Here is a 24615-nt window from a genome sequence, read left to right on the forward strand (position 1 = left end):
AACAGGATGACCCAGCATTTTCTGTAATTAACTTATAAAATACTGAGATTGGAAATGTGACTTTGGTGATAAGAAATGAAAAGCAGCAAGTCTGGCTGCAAAAATAACTCAGTGGTTTGCAACCAAATGTTAAAGACTGCTGCCTTTCCACTGTCTAGCAGAAGCACATCCCAGTACTTTACCACCGAATTCCAAAACTTGGCTGCGAACTCTGTACTCGGTTTCAGGGAGCACACATGCAGTTCTACACCGCTGCTTCTCAGAACACTGCTCCATAGACACTTGAAAGCTACTAGAACAGGAGAGGAAAAAATGCACAAAACCGGGCAGCTGGAGCTCGATTCGAGGTGGCAACCTCACCAGCGTTCTCTCTGAATGCAAATAGCAGACTTCCCAAGGGGCGCTGTGACTTATTCGGCCATGGTGTCCTCTATCTACCCTTAAAGGTGGAAGGAATTATGGTACTGTGATTTGCTTTTTTCACTTGGTAATGTAAAAAAATCGTGGTGTCTTGTGGTAAAGTTTAACAGCTGCCTATTACATTAGGTAAGGTGTACGCCAAAGATTAAGGTCATGCATGATTAGGATAAACACACAAAGACTGGTCAGGTGGTACACAAAGTCTATTTAACTAATAAAGCGAGGGAAGAAGTTTACTTCTGCCATGCAGGCGGCTCTCATCCTCCCCACGTCCCTCAGCCTCCAAGAGCAGCCACGGAATAATAAACCATTTCCAAGTCTGTTTCTGCAGGGCTGCTGCAGAGCAGAAAACCTGGGCTCAGGAGGACAAAGCATTCTCAGGACAGCTGTGCCCCTCAGCATAGGGTGTGGCCACATTGGCCCTGACTCACTGCTCCAATGAGAGGATACAAAGTCTGATGCCTGGAGGGCCCTGTAAGGAATCTTGAAAACAATCGTAAAAGGAGAATATATGGCACATATGCCATTCACTTCATACATGTGACTCTACAGCTATATATTTATATATTTTGAACATTGGATGAAAGAGTTGGGAAAACACGAAGAAACCATTTTCCAGCCTCTCAACTACATTGGCCAAGAGCACCACCCTCTGTTCATCACGGCACATAGACTTAAGACAGCCGGGGATGGGGAACCCCATGTCTGGGATGGATGATCCTAACTGTAACTCCCACACCTTTCACTACATTAAAAGAGACCAGTGTGTTGAAAGTCCTTTAGTCTAAGGCAGCTGAAACCCCAGAGGGTTCACTGCTCTTCTGTTTTGCTGCTATTCCTGAACTTCACCACCATGACTGTTATGTTGTCAGGGCAGCCTCTGTAAAATGACTGTAAAACTATGCTCTTGGCCCCAAAGTGAGGTTCATCCAAGCGGTCCTTGATGAATCGAACAGCTTCTTCGTTGCTGAAAGCATCCCAGAGGCCATCTGATGCCAAGATCATGAACTCGGGCTGGAGCTTGTCCAGGTCAAAGGTCAGGATATCTGGGTCTGGGATGACCACGTTGAGATTTTTCAGCGGATAATCCCCCAGGGATCGAGACATGGCCAGGATTCCCTGGACCCTCCAGGAGCCATTGAAACTGATGAAACCACCTGGAAAGATAGAACGAGCCCATTAGCTTGACCAGTTGCTCTCTCACACCCCGGGTGCGGTCCGCGTGCATCTGCAAAGGGCTGACCTACTGCATGTGACCTATGTGCTCCCTTCACCCCACCTTGGCACTACCAGGAGGGAACAGCATTCCTCTGCATGGCTTGAGATTGGACGCTCTATGGGTAGATCCTCAGGCCCTCATCCTTGGTATCTTAAAAGCCTTCAAGACCAAATTAATAAGAATATTGAGGGTAGGAGGTATGGATGGGTGAGGGCATCAGTTTTAAGGACACCTTGGCAGCTCAGTGACTGACAGCAGGGAGCCCTGGGGGGGGGATCCAGGGACAGCAGCAGAACAGCACTGAAAGGCAGGTGGATGGTACCAGAGAAAACCACTGGGATCCATCATTAGCTTGAGGCTGCCCTTGGGTGTGCCTATATCTCAAAACACCTCCCTAGATAGAATCAGGATTAAAGAATGGTGTATTTTAGCACAGTTGTTAAAGGCTCAGGCTCTCGGGGCAGACTGCTTGGATTTGATTCCTGGCTCTGTTACTTTTAGCTTTGTGTAACTTCGGATGAGAAACTCTTTCTGATCCTTGGTTTCCTTGGTTCCAAAATTGGGACAATAACAGTACCTATTCCATTGAGGAGTTGTGAGAAAGACCTCCATTGACAGGGAAGGCTGCCAAAAGGACACCCTTAAACCAAGTCTTAAAGGACAAGGTCGTTGTTACCCACTAGACGGTGTGGACAACACTTGCAAAGGCACAGAGGTATCAGCTCCATGGTTCGTTTGGTGGTTAGTAGTTTGGCACGGCTGGAGAGAAACGGGGTATGGCAAGCAGGGGCCCAAAGATCTCATTAGCCTTTAAACTAAGGGCTTTTTTTTTTGGCTCTTTTGGAATCTGTGGCCACGAAGAAGGGCAAATTCAGGCCACTCATTTGATAGGAAATGTTACAAAGTCCAGTCCCAGCTGCCTCAGCAGCAGCCTCTGTACTGATCTACTCATGACTGGGTAAAGGAACATCTTCTCCCCCAGGGGCTCTCCCAGCAAGCCACCTTGTCCACTTGAACAAGACAGCACAAAGTCCTCGGAGGCATTCATAAACTCACCGGCTCTCTTTATCCTCTTCCTTTCCTTCAGCTGGTACGGCTTGTGATCATGAGACAAAGGAATGGCATTCCCGTCCTTGTCACACAGGACCCCACGAGAGTCACCCACATTGGCCACGGTGAGGTCTTTATCTGACAACAGAGCAATCAAACACGTTGTGCCTGCAAAACAGGAGAGAGAGGCAATACAGGAGGTCAGTGGTGCTTTGAGGTTAGGCTGCTTCTCATGGTTACTGGTTCTTCAGTCATTAAAACTACTCCTGCTGGGTGAGAATTTGACTCCAGCCACTCTGAGAATGACAGCTGTTCACTTCAACAACACTGATCAGATCTGACAGTCAATTTTCTTAACCATGTTGGAGTCTCACTGAAATAGGCTAGGATAACATGATCATTTTCCCAAATCATTGTTGTCTCTGCTCCTCTTGATTTAAATTCACATCACACTTAAAAGAATTCGGAGAGAATCAGAGTCAGCTTGAAGCTTCAGAGAATTGATATTTATTTTCTGCTTCTTTTTGGTGCTGAGTTTCTGTGAAATCCCAGTTCAAAGTGGGAAGGATGGGGGTCGGGTGGGCTCTTCAAGCAGGAGGGCCTGGAAGGACCAGTAAATGACAGATGCCAACAACCACGTCCTATGGAGCCATGGGGAGCGGTGGGGAGCAGCCTATACAAACTAGCCTATATGGAGTCTGACAGCAAAGACCGGGGCCAGAAACAGGTCGGCGCCAGGGGGTGATGGGGACGGACTGTAAAGGCAGAGGCAGGAAAACCCAATATGAGGACAGAAATGAGGTCTATGTCGACAGGCAGTGGGGGATTGGGGTGGTCAGAGTCAGAAGGGAAGCAAGAGGGAAGAGCTGTTTGCCTGGAGCCCACACAAGACACAAAAGGACAAGCTCTCTCTCCTCAAACTCCTCATGGAATGAGAATGGATAAAAGCAAGTAGAGCTGCACAGTCTGGTCTAGTTGGAGGCTGCCCTTATTACCTGCCCGGTGCCCTCTGTCCAGCCCCTCTCCTTTCTCCTCCCCCACCTTCTGACAGTGTCACTGAGTATGCAAATACCTGCTGAAATGCACAACCCATTAAGCTCTGGCTTCAAACCGATAATGCCTTTCCTAGTTAAAATTATTCATCAATTAGTCTTCATTAATATTTAACCTCCTCGTTAAGAAGGTCATATTCAATAACAGAATGCAAACTGCTTTTTATCTGCACAGAATGACAAAAAAGACTGTATTCTTAAATAGACATAAAGAATAAACACAGATTGATATCAAGAGCGGGGAGAATAATTAGCATTTTCAGCTATTATAGTTCTTATTGGAAATTCCATTCTAAAGCCTGTTTAACTCAAAAGTGCCTTGATCAGAAATGGAAACACATGAAATGTTGGTTAACTCACGATGTCTGATGTGAAAAGCCTTGTGAAAGGAGAAAAGACTAATCTCAGGATTATCAAAGCAAATAGCAAATCTTTCACCTTAAAAAAAGCTGTAAGAATGAAAATGTAAGCACAAGATGGACAAGTCATATGATTAGAAATCATTATTCTCAGTTTTTTATATTAGTTGCATTTTGGTCTTCAACCATCCTCACTTTGTCCTCAAGCATCTGATTGTGTTAACCTGTCTATCACGATGAGAGCACCGATTCTCCTATAAGGCACACTCTTGGAGTTTGAAAGGTGAAATGGAGACACTGCGTTATTGGATGTTACATGGCTTGGGGGCATTATATCAGTTCAACTCTTGGAGTTGTGTCTCTCAGAGGCCCTCTTCCCTTCTCACTCTGTGCACTTCGAGAGATCATGGCCCTGACCTTTGCTTCCACCACCATCTCACCTACAATGCTAGCCTGGTTGACACTCTTGAGGTCCATATCAACTGCCTGCTCGGCATTTCCATTTGCCTGTACAACATGGGATCCAGAAGAGGCTTTGGGGTCTCCATGTGAGGGAGGTGAAGGGATCCACCTGGATGAGCTCTAAGCCGTTTCCCCACCCCCATTTCAGCCACAGCAGCTCTACATCCATTGTTAGCTTTATTGAGCTGCTGCATGTTCTTTTTGTGTGTTTTTTGTTTTTTTTTTTTAAGAGGGGAGAGGTAATTTCTATAGCTAAAAAAAAAACCTTTGAAGTTTAATTGTATATGTGATTAAGAACCACTGAAGGGTTTTAAGCAGGAGAGTGACATGATGAGATCTGTGTTTTAGAAGATCATGTCAGTGGCTTTGTGGAAGATAAACTGGAAGCGGGGGGAATAGGGAGAGTTCATGAGGATCTGAATTAATGTAGTAAACACAGGGATTGAGGGTCGGGGACAGATTACTTAAGACCAGAACGGATAGGTCATAGAGAATAAGGAAATAAAGGAGCGGGGGAGGTCTAGGATAATGTCCTGGTGTCTAGAAGGGGGGCACTGGGTACTCCATGGACAAGCACTTAAGGAGATGTCGGCTTGGGCTTTTGGGAAAGGCTTTCTCACTGAAAGAGACATGATGCAGAACATGACCCATTTCTTTGGCCTCCTGTGGCTCCTGTGTTTCCCAGGGCTGTGGCAGCCATCTTGCACCATGAGGGGATATGGCTCAGAGTCAAGGTTCTGTGTCCAGGAGGGGGAGCAGAGAGGTGAGGAACCTGAGTCCCTGAGACATCACAGAACTGCTGAACCAGCCTGGACCCGTCCTGTTCTTGTTCTGCAAGACACTAAATGACTTTACTACTTAAGGCTTTTTACGTTGGATTTTTTGTTGTTGTTGTTCCTTGTGGTATCATAACTGGTTCAGGGGCTTACAGTTCAATAAGGGGCTTCTGGGGCTTCCCTGGTGGCGCAGTGGTTGGGGGTCCGCCTGCCGATGCAGGGGACACGGGTTCGTGCCCCGGACCAGGAAGATCCCACATGCCGTGGAACGGCTGGGCCCGTGAGCCATGGCCGCTGAGCCTGCGCGTCCGGAGCCTGTGCTCCGCAACGGGAGAGGCCACAACAGTGAGAGACCCGCGTACCGCAAAAAAAAAAAAAAAAAAAAAGCAGCTTCTGGATGAGAGATTTAGAGGGTGACTGCTTTGCTTCACTCACATGTGAAGATTCATGGCCTGCTGATTCCTCTGTCAAGAACATGATCCCATTGCTTCTATGGGTCTATAAAATCTACCTCCTGATGTGGATTTCAGGAATGTACTGCTTTGAGAAAGTGGAAGTTGCCTGTGTCAACAATAGACTCTTAGACCGGGCCAAAATGGGTGAGCCCCAGGTGTCAGAAGGAGAGCTGCAGGCTGTGTTTAGGGTCACTGAAATGTCACTATTCCCTCTCCATAGAAACCTGCCTGTGTCCTGGGTGGAGGCCCAAGCATGATGGAAAACATTGTAAACAACTTATTGTTTGAGCTTTGCAGTCTTAGGATTACAATAGACAATTTATAATCTAATATTCCATTACAGCAGAAACTATCTTGTGGCTGAGGAAAACTCCAGAAAAACATTATGCCCAAGAGGAAAGGAGAAAATCACTTTTTCTTTTGTATGTATGAGAAAAAACACTGCCAAGACTCTGGTTATTAGTTTTGAGATAAACTTAGCCATCATAGTACTATTTATCAGAAATACCAGGGTCTGACAATATCACTTAACTCTGAACCTCAGGATTGTCTATATTAATCATTTAATCTAGGTGATACCTTAATTGCAAATCTGGACAATATTTTGGAGCTTTAACCTAATAGTCTGACTTAGATAAAAAAAAAAAACTGAAAAAGTAAATTCACACAGACTAGACTTCAAAATCCTAGCTGAGTGAGGTCTGGCAAATTATTTAACTTTTAAGCCTCAGCAAATGGTACCACCATCCACTTAGTTGCTCAAGCTAGGAGACATCCTTAGTTTTTCTCTCTTCCTCATTCCTGACATTCAATCTATCGTTAAGTTCTGTCACTCGTACCTCTCAAACCCATCTTAAACCCCTTCCCTTCTCTTGTTCTCATCGGGCTGACTGTAGTCCAAGCCACCACCATCTCAGCCAGCATGCTGTTTCAGCTCTCCAGGTCCTGCATGATCTGCCCCTGCTGCAACCTGTCCAGTGTCATGCCTAGCGTAGCTCCTAGTCCTTGGCACTGGCTGACATGCACATGGTGATGTCTCAGTTCAAGTGTGACATCTTCAGAGGCCTTCTCTGATGGGGGATCTTATTTCCTCTTTATGTCCTTTATTGCCCTCACAACACACAATTATGTAAACATCTTGTGTATTTCTTTAAACAATTTATTTAATGCCAGTCTTCCACTGTACCATGTCAACTTCACAAGGGTAAGAATATCATCTGCTTGTTTTTCTTCCTATAATGCTGAGGTCTAGAACATCGCAGACCTCATATTTGCTGAATAAACAAATTAATAGAGGAGTGATAAACAATCACACACTCTCTCCTTGGTCCTGATCTGACATTATGCTAAGCTCCCACTGTCTTGCTCTGAGTATGTCAACCCAGTTCAATACCACACTGTACCACATCTTCTAGATACTGCCACAGCAGGGAGATAGCCAACTGTAGCAAAATACATTTTACACATTGATCAAAACATAAGGGCCCTCCTGTACATGTATAACCATGCTCACAGGCACACTGTTAGTAAGTGGAGAGAAGTTCCAGCCCAGGCCCGTCCCTAGCTCTTTCCTCCAGTCCAGGCTCCTGGAACAATGTTAATGAAACATGAGTAGGGCATCCATCCTCACCAGCTTCTAAAGCCATGGCACCTTAGGAAGCAATAAAAGTGCATCATGGTGGTCATTACATGAATAATCTCTGTCTACGTCTGACCTCAATTTGTACTTCAGCAAAGCAGGCATGTTTCTGTGTTGCTCTATTAATTCTTGTTTCCTTAGGGAAAACACACGAATGCCAATTATTCATCAGTCTATTCCTCTAAACCAGCCTTCTCTCTCTTGATTTAATTTCTAGGATGCAGACAAAGTAAAGGTACACAAGAAAATCTATTCTGGACTTATCTAAGTATTTTCATTGGATAATATCAGGCAATGAATTCATTGGATGAGTTGAGCTTGAGAAAAATGTAAATCCTAATGAGGATTAAGTAGTTTGGGATATCTCAGCCATCTTTTAAAACCCTAGCTAAAAACTTTCCCAGTTCAATTAATAACAAAGTAGTAATAACAATTTGTTCAATGTTACAAACGCCACGAAGTGGCTAACAAACACACTTGCAGTTGATTTCCTGACACCTTAGGGTGGGGGAGAGGCAGGTATTATTCTTCCCTTTAAGCAGATGAGAAAAATGGTACTCAGAGAATTCAAGTGTCATACTCATGATTACACTGCTCAATGCATATGTACTGAATGACCAAATGACTAAAAACCCTGGGAATCCAGAATTATTACTTTAGTAATAATAATAATGATAGACCTACTGCTTAAGCATTTTACTATAACGCTAAACATTTTATTTATATTACGTAACTTAATCTGCACTACCTGTGAGAAGGCATAGTTATCACCACTTTACAGATGGGGAAACTAGGTCTCAGACAGTATAGCAACCTGCCCAGGTCACATACACAGACTGACTGATTCCACTGGGCCAAACTTTTGATAATCGACACTCCTTCTTGCTTTAAACTGTTTTCTTCCTATCCCCAGAAGGAATGATTTCTGTGACCAGTTTCTACATTTCTGTGTTTTGAATAGTCCCCATCAACTCTCCCCCTTTTGTAGTATTAACTGGCGCATGTCACAGAAAAGTTGGTAAACCAGGATAAAATTTGATCAGTGTGATGTGAATTTCCTTTAATATAATTGTGATTCTGGATTAATTTAAACAAAGCTGGTACATTTCAAATTCTCAATAATAATCAATCAGAAAGCACATGAACCTCCACAAGTAAAAAAACAAGTGACTTGGATTAGCATCAGGTCCTTTTCACCTTGAATATTTTGCTGGTTTTGAACAGGAACTGCAAACTCCGACGCCTTCGGGTAAGTAGGCCAGGTATAAGAAAAAGCTTATTACCCTCTTGGAGTAGCTTTACCCCTGTACTTTTGACAGAAACATGGGTTCTGAAGATGTTTTTCTACTCTAAGAATAGGCAAGCATGATGATAAGGGACAACTGACATCAGGTTTCAGTGTTGGGTCCACAACAGGGAGTGGTGTGGCTTGTGGCAAACCAGAGAACACTTGCTAAGGGGGCAGCATGTCCTCAGCAATGAAGATGGTTGCCATGTGGGAATGCAGGCCCACTGTAACCAGTTATTCAGATTTTTCAAGGGGAGCCATTTTTATGTGAACTCTCCTGACTTTTCAATGTTGACAACTTCTACTTAAAAAAACAATGCAAGCCAAACAAAAGGCAACTGTAGGTCAAATGATTCTTTGACCCATTAGACTAGAAGCTTCTTTTAGGACCAGGGGGATGCCTTATTCATTGCTGTATTCTTATCGTAGTGCTTTGTACCCTGCACAGACCCTTAATGCTGGGAGGGGCACTAAGGACTGAGGTGATGGTGAGGAAAGTGGAGGTGCTTTTGTACAACTTGTACTAATTGTAGTATTTGTACAATTCACACCTTTGCACTACGTAAATATATACACTCTTATTTTTTGAAAAATATTAACAGGGTTATCTAGGTGATGGGATTTTAGACCACTTTGTTTTCTTCTTTATGCTTTTCTGTATTGAGATGAATTTAACATTACTTAAAACCACAATTTATTCACAACGGTTCAGGAGCATATCCACTGCAAAAAGCAAAGTATTCAAGACATAAAACAGAAAAAGCAGAATTGACAATCACGGTAGTAGAATGGTACAGGTAAAAAAAAAAAAGGCCCAGAGGAATAAGGCAGTGACAATGATGACAGCACCACTGTTGACAGATCAAGTTCAGATTCACATTCGCCCACCAGTGACTATCCATCAGTGACTCCGTGACAGACATGTGAGCCTCAGCTGCCTTCAGGCTTCCCCTGCACAGCTTTACCTGACCTCTGAGCAGTGCCATCTACAAAGAACAACCTGCCCTGAGGGCCAATCAAAGCCCATTACCCTCAACCCCTTGCACTCCCCTCCCCCTCTTCCTGTATGCACACAGCTATGATTTAAAAGTTGGAGTCATGAGAATCCTTATTTTATGAAAGTTCAGCTTACTGCAACATTTTCTTACGTGACTGACACCGCAGCTTCACTTTTTCTGGGGTGGGGATGGGAGGCTGGGCAGAGCAGAGAAAGCTGAGTGCAGTTAACATGCCTTAGGAGCCCTGCTTCATGGACTCTCTCCCAAACAATGAATGACACTCACTCATGCTAATAGTGATTCTCCTCAGTGACAGAAACTCTTTTGTAAGAGAATAAAGGAAATGGCCATTTTTTTCTTCAGGAAAGAAAGAAAGAAATTGGGGGTGGGTGGAGAAGAGGTGACACGGGGAAAGGAAGGGAAGGGGACACACACAGAAACAGAGAGAAAGAGAGACAGACAGAGAATGAATGAATGAATATTTCAGTGAAGGTGTTACAACCGCCTAAAAGCCATTCATTATACCCAGCAAAGGAGATTCAACACATTTATATGACAAGGAAAAATAGGTTTATCCTGATAAGATTTGACGATGAATGTTAGTTCAATAACACAATTCCAGGGCCTAGATGACATCGAGGCCTGGAAAGTGACAGAAATTATACTGGTGTGAAACATATTGGAAAAAGAGCAGGCAAAGCCAGTCATTAATGAAAGCATCATGGGGAATGATAAGATCAGTGCCGGCAGGGCTTCCAGCCGACACTGATCTCCCACAGCCAAAGCTGTGATGAGCCCTGAAACACAGATGAAGTACCAGGCAGCTCCCAGATAAGACTGACTCCCTGGCCCCATCGACTGTCTGCACGATCTCTAAGTCTGCCAAAGTTTGACCTTCTCAGAGTCTGTTCACCAGTCTTGTAATAATTAATGCCACGGCAGAGACAGACCTGGCTGGGATGATCCAATCTCTGGAAAACTAAAGAGTAAGCTCTAATCTTTCCTTCTTTATGCCTTTTCTCTCATCTATTGCCTGAATCCTTACACTTCCCAGCTCTAAATTCTCTTGGAGGCGGGCCCTCTTTAGAATTACATTAACGTGCATGGCTGGGGCCGGACAGTCACCGGACACAATTGTCTAACTCCGTGAAGGAAGGAGGCTACTGAAATAATACCAATTAACAATTCATACTATAAGTCAGTAGCTCCACTGTGATGAGTCTTATAGTGAGAGTTTGAAAGTTATTTTATGCTATGAGAGCCTTGAATGGAAAGTGACTGGAAAGAAATCTATGTGTGCAGGGAGACATGTGCGGGCCAAATTGTGGGAGCTGCCATACACTGTCCATTCACCCATGCCAGGCTCCGTGCTCAGTCCTTGGCATAGGCAATTTCTTTAACCCTAACAGCCTATGAGGTACTATTATTCCCATTTTACAGATGACAAAACTGAGATTAAGGGATCAGCCCAAGGTCATGTGGCTAGTGAGGGACAGAACTTACCCAGTGTGTTGTCAGAGTGTTACTTTCAACCTTGAAGCAGGCTGTGGCTAGTCCATAGTTACTGTTTCTGGGCAAGCCAGAAAAAGGAATCTCTTCCTCAAGACACTTTACTAGCATCTCCATAAAAGGGCCATAATGCACGTTCAAGTTGACGACAGTGTGAATGGCACATCCTAGAGCCGTGTAGTCAAACATGCACAGTGATGTGGGCAGCCCTGCTCCCGGGCTATACCCTGCCCCTGCTACCCGACTCCCGGCCTCGGAGGGAAGAGACCAGAGGAGAGGGTCACTCAATGAGGAATTTCTGCAGGACAGCACATGAGAGGTTTTCTACTTCACACAGAGACTGGCAGCAGCCCTAGAGCCCAAACTGGAAGAGTGAAATACTTTTTTAAAAAATACATCTTTATTGGAGTATAATTGCTTCACAATGCTGTGTTTCTGTTGTACAACAAAGTGAATCAGCTATATATATATATATATGTATATATATATATATATATATATATATATATATATATATCCCCATATCCCCTCCCTCTTGCATCTCCCTCCCACCCTCCCTATCCCACCCCTCTAGGTGGACACAAAGCACTGAGCTGATCTCCCTGTGCTATGCGGCTGCTTCCCACTAGCTATCTATTTTACATTCGGTAGTGTATATACGTCGATGCTACTCTCACTTCGCCCCAGCTTCCCCCTCCCCTCCATGTCCTCAAGTCCACTCTCTATTTCTACGTCTTTATTCCTGCCCTGCCACTAGGTTCATCAGTACCTTTTTTTTTTTTTTTAAGATTCCATATATATGTGTTAGCATACAGTATTTTTCTCTTTCTGACTTACTTCACTCTGTATGACAGACTCTAGGTCCATCACCTCACTACAAATAACTCAATTTCGTTTCTTTTTATGGCTGAGTAATGTTCCATTCTATATATGTGCCACATCTTCTTTATCCATTCATCTGTCGATGGACATTTAGGTTGCTTCCATGTCCTGGCTATTGTAAATAGTGCAAGAGTGAAATACTGATAGCAACACATCTGAGTGTTCCTGAGAACACATTAAGGCCTTCTTCCACCAAGACCTAGTAGGATGGCAGACTATCTTTGTGGGTTTCCAAAAAGAGGAAGCAGTGATAGGACATACCATATAGGGAGGGAGGCTCATGTGAGGCCCCCAGAGCAGGCCCAGAAAGAAGCCCCCCACCATAAATGGGACCCCTTTAGGTCTTCCTTTGCAACCGAAGCTGCCTCAGCTTCCCTTCGTCACATGCTGGAGCGTAGAGTGGCAGGAGTAACATTTTGTGAGAAAAGGTCTATTACAAATTATAATTTTCTTCTCCTCTGAGATTTTTGCATAAGCAAAAAAATCAGCCGTTGGGTTTCCCTGGTGGCGCAGGGGTTAAGAGTCCACCTGCCGATGCAGGGGACACAGGTTCGGGCCCTGGTCTGGGAAAATCCCACATACCGCGGAGCGGCTGGGCCCGTGAGCCATGGCCGCTGAGCCTGCACGTCCGGAGCCTGTGCTCTGCAACGGGAGAGGCCACAACAGTGAGGGGCCCGCGTACCGCAAAAAAAAAAAAAAAAATCAGCCATTGAGCTGGACACTGGCTGAATGTGAGGCAATCAACTTGATGACAAACTCTATTATTCTAAACCCTAGTGCTAGGAGTCTAATTCCAGATTTAGGTATACTTGGGCTCTTCCTCAGGAAACATACAGTAATTAATAAAATGACTAGAAGAAATAAGAAACAGTGTACAAGTGCCAGAAAGGTCTTTTCCACAAATGAGGTGTGCCACCCTAAATAAGACAATCCATTTTATGAGGTGACGGGAGATGGGGGAAGAGGTCATGATTCAAGCTTTTAGAATCTGATGGAGAATTCATTAAATTTTCATACTTCACCAAAGTTAAAATATAGATGCATCATCTGATGTTCTTGGACACCATTTTTAAATTGAAGTGTTTTTTAACTTCACACTTCAGCTGCAGTAATAATGTTTACTTCATACTTGAGTGTGGCCTGTGGACACCCTTCTAACGGTTCCTTTTTAGTTCAGTATAAACATGTTAAAGAGAGTCACTTCCTATTAAACTGATCACATGTACTGGGGAGTCTTAGAAGAACCACAGCATGTCCTTTTGCTGCAGGAGCCTTCATCTCTCCTCTCTGGCATGACTACTTTGAGGTACAAGTAAGCACACAAGCTTCTTTGAAGCTCATTAACATACTTCTCATAACTCTTGCTGACATTTAGTTCAGATGATAACATGCTACTGAAATTAATTTCTAATTACACAATCACAACCTGGATGCTAAGTTCAGTATCTTTTAATGGTAAATAAAATTAATTTCATGGTTCTTTGATTCTTCCTACATAAGCCAGAGATGCACTGGCTATATTTTTTCATGTCTTCATGTTATTTAAGAATTCTTCAGTGAGATATTTCATTTCTCTTTAGGGTTCCCAGCAAATTACAAGTACTGTTTCTGCTTTATGAATGCTATGGGAGTGAGGTACAATAGGAACTTCTGAAAATGAGCTTTATTAAAAGGGGTACTTGCTTTTCAATAAAAGGAGAGAAAGGGCACAGAGAGAAAAGGGGAGAAGGCTGGGAATGAGAGGTGCAGGCTGATTCATCTGGTGCTTAGCAGAGAATTGCACTTTCTCTGACCTTTTTTATCTCAGCGCAGAGTCAACTCTTCCCTATTCTTTCCATTAAAAACAAACCTGGTCTTTGAGGTGATTATCTTTATTTAAATTACCATATAGCTAGCCATCTATTTATATATATACGCGTTGGAAGGATGACATCTGGAGATATTAATGGAAGTTCCTGCCCATGTGTGTACATGACTGTCTTTCATTCAGTGTGAGGCACTCATTGTCCCAGGGAAGATTAGGATTGCTATAGCTGAAGTGCAAAGAGAAAGAAGGGGTCAGGTTTAGCTTTTGAATTTCAAGGAGATTGGAAACTCACAAAGAGACAATATTCTCAGAGAAAGATTTTTTTGAGCATCCATCAACCTCAGTTCTGGACTAAACCTCAGGCATATGAAGATGGAGTGAGTTTTCCTGCCCACGGGTCCTCTCTTCTTGCTCCCCTGACATGTAAGCCTGGGCAGGAAGGAGGGTGGTGATGGGGGGAGGTGGAGGGAAGACAAAGAGTCTTTTTTTTTTTTTTTTGGCGGTGCGCGGGCCTCTCACTGTTGTGGCCTCTCCCATTGCGGAGCACAGGCTCCGGATGTGCAGGCTCAGCGGCCATGGCTCGCGGGCCCAGCCGCTCCATGGCATGTGGGATCTTCCGGGACTGGGGCACGAACCCGTGTCCCCTGCATTGGCAGGCGGACTCTCAACCACTGCACCACCAGGGAAGCCCGATAAAGAGTCTTTGATGTGTTGATCTCCAAGAATTACATGAAGCTCAAAGCACAGGAGACCTAGACCTTGCTTTCCAAGGCACAACCCAAGAAATCAGAAACCTTTGCCCCAGTATAGAGAGGCAATGGCTGAATGAGCTCACTTGGACAGCCTAACGTGGAGTAGAAATGACAGCTGAGAACTGCTGGGCTTCTCCTGAGGGAGAAACGGCACCTCTCAGGAGCTTCGGAGCCTTCCAACCACAGGTCCTGGAGACCCCGGGTCACCCCAGCAGGTGCCATCCCAACATCCTGACACTTAGATCACCCCTGGGGAAAAGGGGAGGGTGAACACATAAGCTCAACTTGGTATTTACACGTAAGAACCTGAGGAAAAGTTGGGAAATTACGGTATCTTCCTGGAAATGAATATAGCAAGATTTAGTAACAGATCCAATATGGACTCAAAATCTGTTACATTCAGTCCTATGGAGACAAATTTAATTAAACTTCAACACATGTTTATTTTGTAGCCGTGTAATGTGTGTGCGTGTGTGTGTGTGTGCACGTATCTGCCTATCGCACGTTGCACATCTTAAATTTTACCCTGGCATTGGCATAGACATTATGAAATTTAAATTTTAAAATGCTACAGCTAGTACCAACAATGTTTGATAACCAAACAAGACTTCCCTGGGCACTGCGTTTGTTAACACATACCTAACACTGAAGAATTCCAGATGGAAGGAGAAATTGTTTCCAAAGCCAAATTTGCCCTTGTGAATGAAGTACACCATTGGCAGGTTTTGCAGTTACACATAAATTATTTTCAGATGATCTTTTCCATCCAAACAGAACAAAGTCCCGTTTAAAGGGACAAAATAAAAGTTGTACAATTATGTTTATTTAGGATAAATAAATAAAACCAAATATGATTTGGGGCCGATCTGATCCAATAATTAATTCTCCAACTTGCTTTCGGCTTAGTGGGCTACAAAATTGACTCTAAAGCTATGTCTCCAGGAAGACTGCTTCCTCAAAGATCTGATAAAATCCTGACTTTAATTCCATCTGGACACATGCCAAAAAAGTGATATCCCATCTCTATATCTACAGCCAAGAATATACAACCATGTTGCTTCTTGAAAATGACTTGTCTTTCTCCTCTTTCTCTCTCACACCTCTATGTCCTGTACCTAATAACAGTATAAGATTGGAAGGGTGTGTGTATTTTGACTAAATAGTTTTATGGCCTTTGTTTCCTTATTCAGTGCTGACTGTGTGTAAATTACAAGGCTTGGTGCTGGAACAATAAAGATGAACAAGATATAGTCCTTAACCCCAAGCACTTACTGCCTAATGGCGAGATGGAACCAGACACTTAGAATCCAGCATGGTAAATGCTGTGACAGTGCTATGAGAGGCTGGGCATGTGGATGGGGGTGATGCCTCAGTCTAGGGAGATGGTGGGTGGTGGGGAGAAGTGCAGGGAGGATTACTGGGAAGAAGTGAGACCTTAACTCTCTTAAAGATGCAATAGGATAAGGAATTCACGTAGCCTAATTTGGTTCTTTGCACAAAGGAGGAGGTAAAGAAAGAATCTGTAGGATAAAAATGAATAAAGAGAGTAGGTCTCTACAGGGTACTTCTTTATATTTCATTTCAAAATAAAGACTAAAATAAACACTTGTTTAAACTGTGACTCGATAATGTCAATTCTTGAATTTTATCCTAAGGAAATAATTAGAGATATGAACAGAACTTCACGTATAAGAATTAACCTCACAGAATTAATTTAAACAACAAGACAATAGAAATAACCAAAATGAGTAGATGTATAATGCATCATGAAATATCCAAATAATAAAGTGCTGTATGAAGACTAAATATAGTGTTTCTGAAGAACATACATTCTTCAGTGCTCATAAGTGAAAAATAAAAACTGTACATAACATTTCTTTAAAATATAACACATTAGCATTTTACTTGGAAAAAACTGTACATAAAATATTATTCCAATTTCACTTACTTCAATAAATACATATGTGTATAAATGTATGCAGAAAAATGTTAGAAGGAAACAAAAAAAGATTGGTTATTAAAGTTCATTTAAAATTTTTTTGAAAAAAATTTCTGAAATCTTCTACATTTAATGTGACGCATTTATAGAAATTATTTCACTTTTACCAAATTCAGGGCTTTTTACTTTCATGTTCCTTGATGTTAGGCATTTTTATCCTTCTGAGGGTCTTCTATCATGGTCTACAATGACTTGACTGGATTTTTGGTTGAGCTGTTTGATTTTAGTCACTGAACCGACTTGGCATTTTAGTAACAAGCCTGAGGCTATGCCTCCCCTGTTTCCATTTTGGCTAATGTAGTTCCAGGAAAAGAAGGAACAGTATCAGGGGGAATGCCAGGCCCCAGACTCATCATGGGTATGGCTCAGAAAGCTCCAGGTTTGTGACACCACCCTTGTGTGACACCACCATGCTACATGATTAGATGCTACTGCCCAGAAAGGGACAAGGGATGACCCTAGAGGGCGGAGGGCAGCAGGACCAGGCTGATTCTGACATATTTCCTGCACAGGAAGCCTTGACAGGGGAGAGCCAGTTCCTCAAGGCAGTAGATGGTGAGTCTATTCTTCCTATGACCATTGCCGAGTGGGTGTCACATTACTGGAAGTGAGTCCTATTGGGGGGGTGGGGTACAGGAGACAAAGGAGGAGGAGTCTCAGGATGCCAGAATCTCAAGTCACAAAGGGAGATGTCATTAACTAGACAAGCTACAGTGGGCCAGGCACTCTGCTTGTTGTTCACACATGCCTTTTTTTCACAAAAATGCTGCAGGGTATACATTATCATCATCATCATCATCATCATCATCATCATCATCATCACCCCATCCCTCCATTCTACAGATAAGGAACAAGAGGCTCACCGAGGTCACATAGATTTTGAGTGGAAGAGCTGGAATGTGAACCCAGGGCTGACACCCTCAATCAGGCTTTAACATTTTTCTCTAAGAAAACTTTATCAGGAGTGTGACAAGGAAGCAGTCAGTTTTGCCAGCAAACAGCTTTATCTAAGGGTTCTTTAAAGTTTATATTTGCTTCCACTGAAGAACAATACAAGGCGATATACAAACTAGGTATTCAAAGAAACCTTTCTGGTACAGTATGCAAATGATGTATAAAATATTTTTAAAAATTGTTTGTTAATTCATGGCTGAGTTGGAAGTTGAGTATGTGATTTTTTTTACATCTTTATTGGACTATAATTGCTTTACAATGGTGTGTTAGTTTCTGCTTTATAACAAAGTGAATCAGTTATACATATACATATGTTCCCATATCTCTTCCCTCTTGCATCTCCCTCCCTGCCAACCTCCCTATCCAACACCTCTAGGTGGTCACAAAGCACCAAGCTGATCTCCCTGTGCTATGCAGCTGCTTCCCACTAGCTATCTATTTTACGTTTGGTAGTGTATATATGTCCATGCCACTCTCTCGCTTTGTCACAGCTTACCATTCCCCCTCCCCATATCCTCAGGCCCATTCTCTAGTAGGTCTGTGTCTTTATTCCTGTTTTACCCCTAGGTTCTTCATGACATTTTTTTTTCTTAAATTCCATATATATGTGTTAGCATATGGTATTTGTCTTTCTCTTTCTGACTTACTTCACTCTGTTTGACAGACTCTGGGTCCATCCACCTCATTACAAATAGCTCAATTTCATTTCTTTTTATGGCTGAGTAATATTCCATTGTATATATGTGCCACATCTTCTTTATCCATTCATCTGATGATTGACACTTAGGTTGTTTCCATCTCCTGGCTATTGTAAATAGAGCTGCAATGAATATTTTGGTACATGACTCTTTTTGAATTATGGTTTTCTCAGGGTGTATGCCCAGTAGTGGGATTGCTGGGTCATATGGTAGTTCTATTTGTAGTTTTTTAAGGAACGTCCATATTGTTCTCCATAGTGGCTGTACCAATTCACATTCCCACCAGCAGTGCAAGAGTGTTCCCTTTTCTCCACATCCTCTCCAGCATTTATTGTTTCTAGATTTTTTGATGATGGCCATTCTGACTGGTGAGAGATAATATCTCATTGTAGTTTTGATTTGCATTTCTCTAATGATTAATGATGTTGAGCATTCTTTCATGTGTTTGTTGGCAGTCTGTATATCTTCTTTGGAGAAATGTCTATTTAGGTCTTCTGCCCATTTTTGGATTGGGTTGTTTGTTTTTTTGTTATTGAGCTGCATGCACTGCTTATAAATTTTGGAGATTAATCCTTTGTCAGTTGCTTCATTTGCAAATATTTTCTCCCATTCTGAGGGTTGTCTTTTGGTCTTGTTTATGGTTTCCTTTGCTGAGCAAAAGCTCTGACATTTCATTAGGTCCCATTTGTTTATTTTTGTTTTTATTTCCGTTTCTCTAGGAGGTGGGTCCAAAAGGATCTTGCTGTGATTTATGTCATAGAGTGTTCTGCCTATGTTTTCCTCTAAGAGTTTGACAGTGTCTGGCCTTATATTTAGGTCTTTAATCCATTTTGAGCTTATTTTTGTGTATGGTGTTAGGGAGTGTTCTAATCTCATACTTTTACAAGTAGCTGTCCAGTTTTCCCAGCACCACTTATTGAAGAGGCTGTCCTTTCTCCACTGTACATTCCTGCCTCCTTTATCAAAGATAAGGTGACCATATGTGCATGGGTTTATCTCTGGGCTTTCTATCCTGTTCCATTGATCTATCTTTCTGTTTTTGTGCCAGTACCATACTGTCTTGATTACTGTAGCTTTGTAGTATAGTCTGAAGTCAGGGAGCCTGATTCCTCCAGCTCCGTTTTTTGTTCTCAAGATTGCTTTGGCTATTCGGGGTCTTTTGTATTTCCATACAAATTGTGAAACTTTTTGTTCTAGTTCTGTGAAAAATGCCAGTGGTAGTTTCATAGGGATTGCATTCAATCTGTAGATTGCTTTGGGTAGTAGAGTCGTTTTCACAATATTGATTCTTCCAATCCAGGAGCATGGTATATCTCTCCATCTATTTGTATCATCTTTAATTTCTTTCATCAGTGTCTTATAATTTTCTGCATACAGGTCTTTTGTCTCCTTAGGTAGGTTTATTCCTAGATATTTTATTCTTTTTGTTGCAATGGTAAATGGGAGTGTTTTCTTGATTTCACTTTCAGATTTTTCATCATTAGTGTACAGGAATGCCAGAGATTTCTGTGCATTAATTTTGTATCCTGCTACTTTACCAAATTCATTGATTAGCTCTAGTAGTTTTCTGGTAGCATCTTTAGGATTCTCTATGTATAGTATCATGTCATCTGCAAACAGTGACAGCTTTACTTCTTCTTTTCCGATTTGGATTCCTTTTATTTCCTTTTCTTCTCTGATTGCTGTGGCTAAAACTTCCAAAACTATGTTGAATAAGAGTGGTGAGAGTGGGCAGCCTTGTCTCTTTCCTGATCTTAGTGGAAATGGTTTCAGTTTTTCACCATTGAGGATGATGTTGGCTGTGGGTTTGTCATATATGGCCTTTATTATGTTGAGGAAAGTTCCCTCTATGCCCACTTTCTGGAGAGTTTTTATCATAAATGGGTGTTGAATTTTGTCAAAAGCTTTCTCTGCATCTATTGAGATGATCTTATGGTTTTTCTCCTTCAATTTGTTAATATGGTGTATCACGTTGATTGATTTCTGTATATTGAAGAATCCTTGGATTCCTGGAATAAACCCCACTTGATCATGGTGTATGATCCTTTTAATGTGTTGTTGGATTCTGTTTGCTAGTATTTTGTTGAGGATTTTTGCATCTATGTTCATTAGTGATATTGGCCTGTAGTTTTCTTTCTTTGTGACATCCTTGCCTGGTTTTGGTATCAGGGTGACAGTGGCCTCGTAGAATGAGTCTGGGAGTGTCCCTCCCTCTGCTATATTTTGGAAGAGTTTGAGAAGGATAGGTGTTAGCTCTTCTCTAAATGTTTGATAGAATTCGCCTGTGAAGCCATCTGGTCCTGGGCTTTTGTTTGTTGGAAGATTTTTAATCACAGTTTCAATTTCAGTGCTTGTGAATGGTCTGTCCATATTTTCTATTTCTTCCTGATTCAGTCTTGGCAGGTTTGCATTTCTAAGAATTTGTCCGTTTCTTCCAGGTTGTCCATTTTATTGGCATAGCGTTGCTTGTAGTAATCTCTCATGATCTTTTGTATTTCTGCAGTGTCAGTTGTTACTTCTCCTTTTTCATTTCTAATTCTATTGATTTGAGTCTTCTCCCTTTTTTTCTTGATGAGTCTGGCTAATGGTTTATCAATTTTGTTTATCTTCTCAAAGAACCAGCTTTTAGTTTTATTGATCTTTGCTATCGTTTCCTTCATTTCTTTTTCATTTATTTCTGATCTGATTTTTATGATTTCTTTCCTTCTGCTAACTTTGGGGTTTTTTGTTCTTCTTTCTCTAATTGCTTTAGTTGCAACGTTAGGTTGTTTATTCGAGATGTTTCCTGTTTCTTAAGGTAGGATTGTATTGCTACAAACTTTCCTCTTAGAACTGCTTTTGCTGCATCCCATAGGTTTTGGGTCGTCGTGTCTCCATTGTCATTTGTTTCTAGGTATTTTTTGATTTCCTCTTTGATTTCTTCAGTGATCACTTCACTATTAAGTAGTGTACTGTTTAGCCTCCATGTGTTTGTATTTTTTACAGATCTTTTCCTGTAGTTGATATCTAGTCTCATAGCATTGTGGTCAGAAAAGATACTTGACACAATTTCAATTTTCTTAAATTTACCAAGGCTTGATTTTTGACCCACGATATGATCTATCCTGGAGAATGTTCCATGAGCACTTGAGAAAAATTTGTATTCTGTTGTTTTTGGATGGAATGTCCTATAAGTATCAATTAAGTCCATCTTGTTTAATATATCATTTAAAGCTTGTGTTTCCTTATTTATTTTCATTTTGGATGATCTGTCGATTGGTGTAAGTGGGGTGTTAAAGTCCCCTACTATGAGTGTGTTACTGTCGATTTCCCCTTTTATGGCTGTTAGTATTTGCCTTATGTATTGAGGTGCTCCTATGTTGGGTGCATAAATATTTTCAATTGTTATATCTTCTTCTTGGATCGAGCCCTTGATCATTATGTAGTGTCCTTCTTTATCTCTTCTAATAGTCTTTATTTTAAAGTCTATTTTGTCTGATATGAGAATTGCTACTCCAGCTTTCTTTTGGTTTCCATTTGCATGGAATATATTTTTCCATCCCCTTACTTTCGAGTATGTGATTTTCTAGGGAGGCTAGAAACAATATGAAGGTGAAAAGCCCAAGGAGTAAGTAAGGGAGAAAGAGCTTCTCAGTTTGGAAACACCATCAGACACACACCTTCTCCCAGATCTCTGAGGGTAAGTCACTTTGGAAGGGGCTCTGGGGCATTTAGGATGTAATGTTTACAGTGCATCTGCGGGAGGGCTAGATAGTCTGCAGAGTTTGCAAAGGAATACCAAATACGTCTTCTAATGACCCTGCATGATATTAATTTTCAAACGCAGCCTAACCAGAACTTAGGCTGCATTTCAGCTGCTCAGTCTAGTACTCGGGGCACCTCCCCACAACTGGGGTATATTCCAGGCTGCTGGCTTGAGCCTCCATTTAATAAAACCTAAAGGCTCATATTTTCCAAGTGTGAAAAGAAAGCCTTAGCAGGTATAAGCCCAAGGGTTTAAATAGACACTCAAGGCATCAACTACATGAACATAACTGATAAAGGAGCTGGCTGGGTCAGTTAAGAACAAGGAGATTCTATAATTAATTAGGAAACATTGGGCTCTAAGTAGGTTTAAATCCCCTCTTGACCCCTGACTGTTTAATATGTGAACTGCAGGAGACATCTTTTGAACTGAAAAATAAGAACCTATCAAGGGGCGTAACCTCCATTTATCTAAACACTATTCTCAGGATCCCTGGAAAGTCCTCCCTCTGGTTGATAGCTGAGAAATGGAGCTTCTCACAGCCCCACTGCCCTTTTGGACCCACCCTATGTTGAACTGGCTTCTGAAGGCAGTTTTTTCACTGGTCTCCAGTCTATTTTCCAGGCAAATGTAATGAAGTCAACCTCTGACTTGAATAGAAAACAAGGTTTTTAAACATTAAGTATGATTCATGGAAGTGATTTTGTTTGGGGCTCCTCCAAGGGACTGTTTCCTCTACCTATCTTACTTTTTGGAGTTCCCGAATAAGCAAACAGCTTGTAGGAGCCACACACAGAGAGTTGGTTGTGGCCTACAGCACAAAACTGCTAGGCAGCAGGGACCTGAGGTGGGAGGGCATCTCAGCATGTGGTTTCCGTGTTGGTTTGGCCTCATACAGCCACTGAAGGAGCTCTAAACCTCAGGGTGGCATTGTTGTCGACTTGCTGGGTTTCTGCCACTCTGGCTGCAACAAGATTCTGGCTGAGTTTATTTATAAATGATGCTTATTTAGCCTCTGAACTCCTCTGCTAGCCAGCCTAGAGGCTGAAGTTATTCATTCATTTAGCAGGCTTTTAAGAAGCACTTTCTGCTATGCCAGACATTCTGACACGAGCTGGGGACTCAGAAGCAAAAGATGTAGTCTCTACATGAAGAAGTCACGGTTTAATGGGGTGTCAGTGGGGAGAGAATAGAAAAACAATTCTATGATGGCCGAAGTTGAGAGAGGCAAGCACAGAAACCCACCTGCAATCATATGAGGAGCAGATATTTGAGCTGAGTTTTGACTGATGAATAGGAGTTAGCCAGGCAAAGCTGGTTGGGAGGAAGGCTTGAATTACGTGTATGTATGGATGCTCTATGAGTCTATGCATGTGTGTGTATGGGATGGGGGGAGTTGAATAAATAAATGAATGAAATGGGATTTTTTTCTCTTCTATACTTGAGAAGGATTTTTAAAATATTCTTTTATTATGATGATGACTAGGACATCTGATTTAACATAAGTCCAAATATGTCAAATCTCAATATGGAAATTAGTGACATTACAAAATGTCAAAGCTCTCAAACATTGTCGAGCTGCAAATATGATTATATAGACCCACATGCTATTTAAGAAAATTATATTTAGAAAGAAAACATGATAAAGAAGCACTCCCAACCTGACTTCAGAATGTTCACAAATCATCCATATAGAATTTTCTGTGATTACTTAATTAATAAAGATTTCCACCATATGCTATACTGCCCCATTTCAGAACTGTAGTTAGTCAATTACTGTACTTAATTTTGGTCTATTTTCAGTTCATATGTTTAATCTTATAGAGAGTTAGGGAACACGTGCTCTTACATGCTTGCAAATGTAATGTGTAATGGGAAATTCCCAGCCTTGAAAAACTTAAATTAAGAGCACATGCTATATCAGTCCTTTGTTATGATGGTTGGAAGACATCCAGCTGAGGACTTTGAAAAAGGAGGAGGAGTGTTTAAGCACTACTTACTAATTAAATCTCTAAGGCTATGATTTAGAAACAATTTTAAAACTATGTATTGTACTTCAAAATTTTGATTAAAAACTGCTGAACTGTCACTCCTTGAAAGAAATATCTTAATGTAAAGAAGAAAGTAAAGGGTTACCCAGAGATAAAAGAATGTATTTCACTAAGCACCAAGCCACTGGCCAGCTAACAGTTTTCAAAGTATGATCATGAACTCTGGCACATCCTTCTCACCTTAGAGAGGATACACAAGTGGAATAACCCATCTTAGTCCCAAACCTGGTAGGTTTATACCCAGTTTCCAAAGGGAGTATATGTTGCTTGAGATCCAGGACCAACTTTCTGGAAGTCAACGTTTAAAGATCCAAAGGCTTGCAGAAATCAGATTTTAGCATTTATATTGGAGAAATTTATTTAATTCAGGCTCCATTTTGCTCAGCAGATGGGAAGCAGTTTTGTTCAATGCTTTCTACGTAAATTTACCAAATGGTAGAAATTTAAAATACAATGAGGTATAAGCCTCATAAAATTCCAAGAGAAATTGAACCTTGGAA

General features: G+C 41.8%; 1 protein-coding gene across 1 annotated transcript in view; it reads right to left on the reverse strand.

The window, feature by feature from the left end:
* Window positions 1-1230: 1230 nt before the first annotated feature.
* Window positions 1231-24615, reverse strand: part of PPM1L (protein phosphatase, Mg2+/Mn2+ dependent 1L) — a gene marked incomplete at both ends in the record, with an annotated part of 327211 nt that continues 303826 nt past the window's right edge. Inside the window, 2 exons of the mRNA XM_079705034.1 lie at window positions 1231-1577; window positions 2696-2857. Coding sequence (XP_079561160.1) covers window positions 1231-1577; window positions 2696-2857 — 509 coding nt within the window. The remainder of the gene's footprint in view (window positions 1578-2695; window positions 2858-24615) is intronic.

The sequence above is a fragment of the Hyperoodon ampullatus genome (assembly GCF_949752795.1).
Source record: "Hyperoodon ampullatus genome assembly, chromosome: 5".
Taxonomy (NCBI): domain Eukaryota; kingdom Metazoa; phylum Chordata; class Mammalia; order Artiodactyla; family Ziphiidae; genus Hyperoodon; species Hyperoodon ampullatus.